At 38.8% G+C, this 11,553-nt stretch overlaps 2 protein-coding genes across 2 annotated transcripts; one reads left to right on the top strand and one right to left on the bottom strand.

Moving 5' to 3' along the window:
• The first annotated feature begins 248 nt into the window (after positions 1–248).
• Positions 249–2,320, top strand: LOC139406026 (distal-less homeobox 2a). Its single transcript, XM_071148490.1, has 3 exons — positions 249–734; positions 846–1,030; positions 1,269–2,320. The coding sequence occupies exons 1-3, from the start codon at positions 419–421 to the stop codon at positions 1,593–1,595; spliced, it is 828 nt and encodes a 275-aa protein (XP_071004591.1). The 5' UTR covers positions 249–418; the 3' UTR covers positions 1,596–2,320.
• Positions 2,321–8,505: 6,185 nt separating this feature from the next.
• On the bottom strand, positions 8,506–10,390 carry LOC139406025 (homeobox protein Dlx1a-like). The gene is made up of 3 exons (XM_071148489.1): positions 10,047–10,390; positions 9,565–9,764; positions 8,506–9,205 (listed from the first exon to the last, which is right to left on the bottom strand). Exons 1-3 carry the CDS (start codon positions 10,357–10,359, stop codon positions 8,951–8,953), a joined length of 768 nt encoding a protein of 255 aa, XP_071004590.1. The 5' UTR covers positions 10,360–10,390; the 3' UTR covers positions 8,506–8,950.
• Between the last annotated feature and the right edge of the window lie 1,163 nt (positions 10,391–11,553).

Raw genomic sequence — 11,553 nt, 5'->3', positions numbered from 1 at the left:
TTTTTGAATATTTTATATAACTCTGCCTTTTAATAGCCTAGGCTTTACAAGTGTATTGTTAAATATTTTTTTACTTTTCAATCGGTGCAAGGCAATCAAGCGGGATAACTCAATAGTGGACTCTGAAAATCTGTGGAGTTGTCAGACATGCATCCTGTACTCATTGGCTGCCTCAAATATACCAGCTCTGCCTCCCACGTGATACTGGATAAATGCCCGCCCGCTAGCATCCTAGGTAACAGACAATCACAGACCACTGTGATAGGGACACACCTTCGTCGTTTTTTGGTGAAGTTCATGGGGATGCCATTTTAAACTCAAAACGAATTTAATCCACGAGATATAAGCATTCATTGCAAATTGACTTTTTCAATTGCATTGCTTCAAGCACATTTAGCTGTGCAACTTTACCTACAAGATGACTGGAGTTTTTGACAGTCTCAGTACAGATATGCATTCGAACCAGATTACCTCGAACAGTTACCACAGCTTGCATAAATCGCAGGAGTCCCCAACTCTACCAGTATCGACTGCAACGGACAGCAGCTTTTACAATAGCCAACAGCCTGGATACTGCGCAGGGTCTCCATATGGCCAACTCGGAACTTACCAGTACCACAACAGTGGTATGAGCAGCGTTCAGTACAATACTAAATCATACGACCTTGGTTTCAACTCTTATGGCACCTACGGCTCCTACGGTTCCAGTTCTTCACCGACTCCAACGGATGCAGGTAAATAACATGTCAATGCTTTCCTATTCGCATTCGTATTCTATTATATGTAAGTTATACTAAGACCAGCCGTGATGTGTTTTAGTTATTGTTCTTACATGTATTTATCAGAGAAAGAAGAAAGTGAACCTGAAATCCGAATGGTTAACGGGAAACCAAAGAAGGTCAGGAAACCTCGAACTATTTATTCAAGCTTCCAACTGGCCGCCCTTCAACGGAGATTCCAAAAGACACAGTACTTGGCTTTACCTGAGCGAGCCGAGCTGGCAGCCTCAATGGGCCTTACACAAACCCAGGTTAGTGCAACTCTTAATGCGTCCCGTAGCTGTCAAATCCCGCATCAATCTGTGAATAATATAATCAGGCTCAGGCTGGCTACTTATTTTATATAGGCTTGACATTTCGCTGTAGACTGCTATTTAACTTTATCCAGCATTTGTTGTGTATACATAGTTAGTCTCTCACTATTAATCTTCGTTAGAATACGTTTTAAAATAAAATTCAGAACAATAATAACAATGTGTTCCTTTTCAGGTGAAAATTTGGTTCCAGAACCGACGCTCCAAGTTCAAGAAGTTGTGGAAAAATGGAGAAATCCCCCATGAGCAACATGTGACCTCCAGCGAGTCTCCCCCCTGTAACTCTCCACCCGCCACTGCCTGGGACTTTCCACAGAATCAAAGAATGAACCATGTAAACTCTAGTTTATCTCAGAGCAGCAGCCCTCCAAATACGACTGAGCCTTCTTTCTTGGCAAACTATTCTTGGTACTCATCAACGAACTCTGCAACACATCTTCAGGCTGGCCCGCTTGTCCAGCACCACCACAACTCCGCCTTGAGCGCTGGGACAATATTTTAATACAACTGACTCTTACTCGGAGAATACTGGTGAAACAGACAAAATGTCATTATACATTTTTACAGACCTCACCAAGCGAACTTTACGCGCAAGTTTGGCCTATAGCTGCTAGGGTAATTCAGAATGACACCGTGCTCGCACCGGCAAAATGGCAGACTACATATTTTTACAGTTATTTTTGTATTTATTTATTGTGTTTATTTTAATGGATGAGATTTATGAACCACTAATAGCCAAAACAACCACGTAGTAAGATGCTTTTACGAACGTGTGTTACTTTTGAATCAGCGCGAGTCCAAAGTTGATTGCAGGGCGTGAACAACTGACACATATGTAGCACAATTTTCAACTGCGTCGTGCATTTTGAAAATTTCCTAATTTTGTTGTACGAGATCCATGAATTAGCCTACATGTACACAGATTTCTATATGGCCTATTCTTTGCGGTTGGTTTCCTTTTGTAGGTCAGAATTCGGCTTTGAGAAATATTTCACAACATTATTTTGACATGCCATCCTGGCATCATTTTTTATTTTATTTTAATATTGGGGACCAATACTGTACCTATTCTTTACGGTTGTTTTATCCTTCATAAACTACTGATTGTCCCCTATTCCAATTAACTTGTATAACATTTCTATGGTGTATTGTCTTTAATTTATTTTATGGTTAGCAGTGTTTTCTTTATATGATCAGACGTTATTTAAATAAAATTATGTTTTCTGTTCACAATGGGTTTTTCTCCATTTTAAGAACTTTAAGAAATTGGCATACGGGGTAAGAAGTGGATTTAGTTTTTGATTAAAGCTTAGCCCGATTCTTAATAGCCTGTCAATAAACTATATTGCGCGTTCTTATTTAGCCTATAGAGAGAAGAAACCTATACTCCACTTCCATTCAGTACTACGGCGCCAGAAGAGTTCTGGGTCCGTCAAAAAACATGTTTCTAACCCTTGTAAATCTTTCAACGTAGCTCACAAAATGTGATTAACGCCACAGGTAGGCAATGGGCTCGACAAGCTTTTGGAAGATGCACCTTAAAATACCATTATTTGGGAATGCATTTGTATTCATTATTGGTTGCAAATTGTTTCCTCTTCTTAACTCATGTTTTATAGACACGTTAAATCTAGCTGGGTATATGGTTCGGGGAACCTGATACAGACAAGATGATTAACAGAGCCGAGACACAGTGCCCAGGGCGCCGAGAGCGCTGGAGTATTCGAAGGCACGCAACACGCCTTGGCATGCGAAAGGGAAGATGAGGGCGTATGACTGAGCTCAACCCCTCAGACTCTTTGGAGTCAGAGTGCCGTTCTCCAGACATTTTATGAACTCAGCCCAACCAAAAAAACTAGACCCAAGACCGCCTGAAGCTGAGCAACATGGAAACATTTCTCACATCTTGTTCACTCACACAACACAAAGCCCTTCTTCTCATCGGTTCTCATGAGCGAATCGACCTACAGTTGATTTGTCCATCGTAGACAAGGCAACATTATAAATAGTCAATACCATTTTTTTGTATATATAATTAGCCATATGCTTATGAGATCTTATTGTTTGCAAAATGGTATCTACTTTATCTGCTAGCCAAGTTTGTAAATGCATTCCAGATAGTAGGTTAGGTCTAGCCTCTGTTTTGAAATGTAAGGATAAAATCAGGATTTTCTTAGATGCTAAATAAATATTTTATCATGTTTATTTCTATTTTATTCCCTAAAACAGTAGCATATATTCGCCGTGTTCTCTTAAGTGATATACAAGACAGCCCAATAGACGAGCGTTTGCTAGGTTTGATAATCATGTCAACCCGTTGCTTTTTATGGTTGATTGATCATAAGCCACATAAAGTGGAATCGTTTTGCATAATAAGGATGTACCTTGTCAGTGATTGTCACATTACAAGATGGAACATTCTCCCTGGGGCTGTCGTTGCTTTATCTTGATATGAGGAGTCCCTCGGGATAGCAGGCCTACCACATGTTGAGTGAGCCGGTGGAGCAAAAAAGCAATATAACACACATTTGGTTGTGGACTACGGTGAATATATGATTGCTTGGATAGATATATATATGCTTATATATATGCTTAATAAGTGGTGCTTTACATTTAGTAAGATTCACATATTAGGCTTGCGTTGAGCCAGTCCATGCGTAATATGCTTAAAAGTACTCATTCGCTTTGACGCTTTTCCCATGGCGACATTTTGATGGAACAAGAATTTCCTTAAAAAACATGCACTAATTCACCTGCTTCGGATAGGTCTTGTGTCCATATGCCCTCAGCTGAATTGCAGCATTTCGAGTCTTTCCTGTGTCTACACAACAATAATAACGTTAATTTATGGAGACATATTTGTAGCCATTACGCACGGGATCAAATAAATGAAATATGACTGATTTAATAACATTGTATCTTTGTTGAATATAGACCTAGTGTATGTCTGTCAAATAAAAAAGTATCGAACAGACAGTGGTTAATGAAAATCACTACCACACTCTTAGAAATAAAGGTTCTGTATAGAACCAAAAAGGGTTACGTTGCTTGCCTCATATATGGCACCCCTAAAGGTTCTATATATAACTATTTTGTAGTGTTCTTTGATTGGAACCCCAAGGGTTCTTCTTCACTGAACCAACATTGTTTCCATATAGGGTTATCATGGAACCAATTTCGGTTCTATATAGAACATAAAGGCGTGCCATATATGAAGCAAGCATAGAACCCTTTTTGGTTCTTTCCAGAACATTTTCTTTAAAGAGTGCATGATATGTCTTTCGCTCATTGGCCCTGCACCCATGTCTCTCTCATACGGATTAGCAATGATGTGGCTTTATACTTCCGGAATCATGTAGACATTTGAAAATGACATATTCCTATCCTAGTTAATACCCTGATCTGTTATTTCTTCCACATTTGCTCTAGTTTGAGAATTCTTGGCTTTCCGATCTGAAAGCCTGCAATTAGTATTTAATCCTTCGCAATTTTAGATGTCCTAATATGGTCTGTAATTTTTGCGCAAGATCATTTCCAGCTATTTTAAGCATCAACATTGTCAAAGTTGTATGTATAAAATAAATAAAAATATCAATGCATAGTTTTTAGCATACCATCTTGACTCGACGATAATTATATATGTGTGGAGCCTACGCAGATTAGCCTGAATTGCATGGTAACTGCTGCTTTAAATTTTAAAAAATTACTCATCATTTTCCCAAAGATTACCAAGATCTCGAGTGCACAATGTCATCAGCGTAATGAGGAGTAAACATTTATGCTAATAATCTACAATTTTTTCCATCCGCTATAAAAAGGGGAAATAAAGCAGAAATGTTCAGTCATATTCCGTGCTGTTATAGCTGTGCTGTTATAGCACGTAACACTGCATGGTCAACAGTTTATGGGATTCAAGCGCTCAACCTATGGCCATGCTTCAGGATGCTAGTCTAATTTATCTGCCTCTCTCTAAATCAGGGAATCTTTGAATCCTGACAAAGAAAGAGTCCGCGTGGTTCCTTTTTAGAGATTTAGGTAAGTATGTATGGAGCGTTATTTCATATATTTATACAGTTTATTTTCAAAATTGTAAAAGTTTTTGGGGGTCGGCGGGCTATTTATTATGCACCAATATTTCATTAATTGATGGTTTAATAAAGATATCACCCTTTTTAGGCTATAACAATCAAACGGATATACCGGTAGTAGGTTAGTTCATGAATTATGCCTATTCATTAAAATATTACAAATCTATTTTCAATTAATTGGACAGCATATTTCTTATGTATTTCATTTCTGGAAATGCCAAAATTATGCACGCATATCAAACTGTAATTTGCCTATTCTAGGCAACTGGAAAACATAGATATTTGAGTAATTTTAAACAAGGTACTTATGTGGCCATAATGTAACACGTTTTGTCATAAACGTCTCAAGCCTGTAGTGGGGTTTCTGATTATTACAAATGTGTTGAAAAACCAAGGATTCTCGATTATTATTCCAGAGACAAGACAACACTTACCATGTTATGTTAAGACTGATTCTACATCAGGAAATGGGTGCTCAATAGTATATGGATTGGAAATGGACGGGGCATAGAATAGGCTAAGCCTCCTCTCGTTCTGTAATTTACCCGCAGCCTTCATTACTCTTACATTGTGCTTTGCTAATTTTGAACCTTCTTCGCATAGACAAACCCGCACTATACACCTGCAAGCAATTTGCCAGCCATACATGTCAGGGAACAGCAGCGAGATGGCAGCTCACCTATTTAACTTTTTTCATTGCGCAGCAAATTTCTTTCAGTGCACTCTTTTGTTAACACTGAAAGATTCCCTATGCGAAAAAAATTGCTCATAATTACCCCAGAGATGGGAAACTGCATTAGAATAAATAAGGGCGAAATTACTGTAATTATGTTGGGTTTGATGGGCTCGGCTCGTAATCAAGAGGAGAATACAGTGAAATAGCACTGACCCTCTTGGATGTGCAGCTGCGCCTAGTCTTTTGGAGGGAGAGGTAGAGGAGATAAGTGCAGACACCTTACACTTCTTAAGGTTTATTATTTCACGGCTATATAGCTACTCCTCGTAAAAAAATAGGCCGACTAATACCAGTTGAATGGAAAACGCAACGATACATTTTTAAACAGAGTAAAAAAAAGAAGACACACGCTAGCCGATAATATTGTTGATTGACAAAAAAAATATTATTTGTTATGCGTATTAGGCCCAATAGTTGATTTAACTGTTGACAAATGAAACAAAGACACACTTATTTCTGCTCCCTTTCCTGAACAATAATAATAGTAAAATCATACAGTAAATGGCAACGTTACAATAACAGCAATGTGATCGGGTTGTTAGACTAAATCAAACAACAAATAAAGGCGTGCACATGGATGATCTGTGCATGTGTGAACTGTAAGGGCAATTTGTGGCCGTGTTTTCACCAGTTTGCACCATGATTTCTGTGGTTTTCTCAGGGGATGGCTGGAGCCTTTTCTGCGCAGGCCAAGCCGGTTAACAAGAGAACATCCCTGCAGGTCACACAAATGATGTCAAATGTGTTAGCTTAATTACTAAACACTAACAGTTTAATATTCATGGGAAACTACACACGCACGTTTGTGCATACACACATCGTCTAGCACAGACATCTATTGGCTTTTTGTATTATGGTAAATAAGCAGAAACGTTTTGTTTTGTCATAAACAACTTGAGGGACATAACACGCAGTTTTGTCTGTAGTATATGTTTTTCCAGGCACCACATAATAGCCACATTTATATTTCTAAATATTTGAACTGGATGTGTAGGCCTAACGTTTATGAAATGGACAACTGGGTGCAAACTGCAGGGTGCATGCACGGGATGATATTTGCAGTCTATTGTCTACCGTAGAACTGTAACGTTTTCACTCAATTGGTCCTTTCCTCAGCTCATCGGGTGCTTCAGAATTTTCTGTAAAAGCGCAGTTAAACCATCAACCCCAAACAAGAGGCCCTTTGAACTTTTCACTTTTACTTATCTACATTTAAACCCCACCCCCACCTCCTCGACCAACCAGTCTGTTTGCAGCACCTGCCTCTCGCCCAATTATTCACTTAACACACACCATTGCTCTCTCCTCTATTCATCGATGAAAACGGGGTTTGTTGGAACCACAGAAGCGAGAAAGGAGCTTATAGCGGCTAAATTAAACTGAAAAGAAACAAGCACTATATTGTTGAAGGAATTACAATGTTATAGAAACCGACACATGATTAATCGCGTCCAGTCGGAATTGACATGTCTCCAGCATGGCGATATCCAGCACACAGAAATAGATTATGAAAAACGGATAGGCCTATATATATCCATTAGGCCCCTTGGGCTTCGGCTATGAACAATATTCCTGGCTAAAAGCCTATTCCTAATCCCGTGTAGGCTACACGGCCAATGCTGCACATTGTAGACGAATGGAAATGAAATTAGTAACCATAGAGGCTTTATTTTATTACATTGTATCTTACCACCGATTTCGTTTTAAATATAACGTCCTGAAGAAATAGCTGTCACATCGCAAGCCTACATGGACTTGTTTTAGGGTTTCACTTTACTTTCTAATCGTTACCATTCCCTGGCTAGGCCAGCACCATGCCTATAAACACAATATTACTGACACCGTTATACTGTCCTTTTAAATCATACTTTTTTTTACTGTTTTCAACAATATGTACATAACTTCAATAAAACAAAGCAATAAATTAAAGTGATCAATACAAAACTAAATATTTCTATAGACTGCTTAACACATTCATCTTAATGAACACACAAAACCCTATTTCACAATGTATCATTAGGCTACAGCACAAACCAAAGCTGAAAAAAATCATATTATATCTTGTCCTTATGTACATCCACCCGCGCAACACATAACAAACAATGACAAACCATATTTTCATCTTCGGGATCAACTTAGTGCTCTTCTCAAGCAGGCACTAGCCATTTAAACTTTTTTCACATAATGTTTGGGGCTCCCGTCGTAGAAGAGGAGTTTTGCTTGCATTAGAGCAGCATTTACAACACTTTGTTGTCGTTTCATAAGTCAAACACACCTGCATATTAAATAAATACACAGACTTTGAAAAAACTAAATAATTTAACTTAAATTAACACACAAAACAGCATGGTAGCAACATGTGGCTAGCGCAATGGCGCAGGAAAGAACTAAGGGACGGACTCGATATTCGATTCCATGCCCATCAAAATGATAAGACTATTAATTGGATTGGCCTACATTCGTTGGTCAAAGTTACATTGTAGTTTTGTCTGTTTGAAAGCAAGGTTTTAAGGTCATGGTCAAATCACTATGTTGACCTTCGTTGGAGATGCATGACCTACATCTGATACGCCATTTTTTAAATCATAATTGGGATAAGAAATTAAGCAAATCTTAAAATCAAACATAGGATACATAAATATAGCCTACTCTCACTGACTTGTTACAGCTCAATATATTTACTTTAACACATAGCCTATTAAAATGTCACAAAAGATAATAAGAGCAGCTTGAGGACCCATTTTTCATAACAATTTCCGGTGTCTGTCGGTGACATGAAAGGACTTGTTGCCCTCGGGCGCGAACGGTGCCTTTTCAGTCCCTCGGCTCACAGGGCTCTTGTTCTCTGTCCCGTCGGTCGGCATGAGGAGGCCGACATGTCAGCTGGCAACTTTGGGAGCAAACTCCGGATTACATCTGTGCATGGCTGCAGCGGGACAGTGCAAGGCCACGCTGGGTGGTTGACCCAAAATCTCCTGATATGGGCCATGATAGTATAGAGGGCGGGGCAGGTCTTTTAGCTCACTGTTTTGTTCACATGAGTTGCGGTTGCTGCATAGACTCTTGGTGTGCAGTTGGATACCATGAGGTGTAACTTGGAATGTAAGACCCTGGTGTACCCACGGATGTTTTCACCGTGGTCGGTGAGCTCCAAACCGGTGCTACCGGAGAGCCAGTCGAAGATATGCGACCATTAAACTGGGCTAAAGTGTTGTTGTCAATTGTTCCACCACCTTGCTTCATCAGTTTCTTGAACTTCGATCGCTTATTTTGAAACCAAATCTTTACCTGAGAAGAAAGAGACAATCAACGTCATTAAGATTGTCTAGTTGGGCAATTTCAATAAACTATACCAGGGCACCATTTTGATTTGGAATGTCGAAATCTTGTTTTGGTAAAAGCATCGATTTCTTCCCAGCCTCGAAATATTTGTACACTTTTCATAGAATATCAGCATGATGATAATCAATATGAAACATTTGATAAAACCCAACTTTATTCAAAACACGAAGACAGCGGTCTATAACACAACCAGAAAGAGCATACATAGCCAATGTAACCAATTTACCTACAATTGTTTAACGTGTTCAAAGGTGCGTTGAAATGCAAGCGTTAAATGAAAGTAAAGATAGCAAACGTTGACTTGCCTGTGTTTGCGTGAGTCCCATTGAAGCTGCCAGCTCGGCTCTCTCTGGCAGTGCCAAATATTGAGTTTGTTGAAATCTTCTGTTTAGAGTCTGTAGCTGCAAACTGGAATAGATAGTCCTTGGTTTGCGAATCTTTTTCCCTTTCCCATTGAACCGTACCTCTCCGCCTTCTACAACTGTATTCTTCTCTGTCTCTGGTGCTGAGAAGGGGAGAAAATAGCAGAATTACTCAGCAGACAGCTCGCCAACGTCGCTGCACAGCAATGCGCATCACAGTGCAAGTTTTACAGGCTGTAGTTTAGGTATAATTACCCTTAATTGCGTACATTGTTTATAGCATTACGCAATAAATAATTACCGAGCGTAATACCCCAACATCTGGGTTGCTTTACCAATCCAACGTTTGCTTGCTGGACCGAAAACAGAAACCAAATGGCTCCAATAACTTTATAGAGACAAAAAGGATGAAGTTGAAAGCTTACCTGTATCTTCTAACTGTGTCTGTGTTAGTGCCGAGCTGTTTTGGTACGACTGCACTGTACTGAGATATGGACTTGAGGAATGGCTGCCGACGGAGTTAACGTATGGATAACCTAAAGATCTAGGAAAAGATGAGGCTGGACTGTACGAGCTCTCGTGTTGAGTATGACCAGCAGAATGTAAACAGTGCATGGAATAGTGTCCGTGAGACATTGAGGAAGGCGACATTTGTTGACTCGGTGGCCCAAATTCCATGAAAACGGGTTTTCCTGTGACAGGGCTATTAAGACTTTCTGGTATTGTAGTCATTGTCATCTCTTCTGGCGGATCTCTCCTCTTCCTTTTTTGTTTTCTTCTATGATCTCAGTGAAGGATGGATCCCAATTTAAGCTGTACTGATTTTTTCTCTTTCCATTCATAAGAAAATGTAGTTTGTCTCTGTGAAAAGTCTAGGTATGATGCACTGGGTCTAGACAAACTCGCTCAAAGGTTTGAATCAGGGATCATGAATATTCATCAAAGACGGTCGCTGATTGGTCCACTCTATCCAAGAATGATGCCGATTGGCGATCCTGAGGTTGGGTCCTTTGGACCTGATAAACTCAAGAAAAACAACAAAACCTGAGATTCAGCCCGGAGATGTCAATAAAAAAAATATTGCTTAGGTAGCAGAGAAGGGTATTAGCAAAATAGACACTGAAATCGTAAATATCTGCTTTAAAATAAACAACACACAATTAAATCCAGCCTATTTTATAATAATAACAATAATAATAATAATTCAATTGTTTCTTATAAAGAAATAGCCTATTTTATTGTCAATCAAAAGTAGGCTATGGTTAGATCCTGTTGTATCGATAGGCCTGTTGTTCACTTAAACATTAAGAAACAGCCTGTGTTATTATTATTATTATAATTCTCATTTAAGAACTGTTTCATACAAATGAATCACACTACAACAAAACATAATCATGTTCAGAGATAGCAGTATGAATACATTGAAGTGTAACTTTGAGGCGTTATAGGCCTATTAACAGAAAAGTTATGTTTTATTTCTCATTAGATATTGTTTCGATATCTCAAAACAAACTGTAATAGATTTACTAATTATTGACAGAGTCTTTTGGTGTTCACATGCACATATATATTACTTACAGGTCTATTTGAGCAAATGCCAGTCTCAAGTGCTCTGAGCCACAGCTGAAGCAAGAGGAATTAGCATAACACTAATGTTTAATTTTCATACGCATAATTAAACATATATTTAACACTCGCAATGGCTCATGGTCTCAAATATCTGAGTCCTGGTTGAATTGATACATTCAAGCAATGACTAACCTATGCTTCATGCTTAAAATATTGTTGAGAAAATAAACACTTTCTTAACCTTGATATTTGTAAAACCATTGGGCTGTTTCTCTGCAACATTTATCCATATAGGCTATAGCCAGCTAAGTAGAAAACACTTGAAAGTATTACTTAAGTAGTTTTGAGGGGAATCTGTACTTT

Source organism: Oncorhynchus clarkii, chromosome 3, assembly GCF_045791955.1.
Source record: "Oncorhynchus clarkii lewisi isolate Uvic-CL-2024 chromosome 3, UVic_Ocla_1.0, whole genome shotgun sequence".
In the NCBI taxonomy this organism is placed as follows: Eukaryota; Metazoa; Chordata; class Actinopteri; order Salmoniformes; family Salmonidae; genus Oncorhynchus; species Oncorhynchus clarkii.
This window is presented reverse-complemented; position numbering and strand designations above follow the sequence as displayed.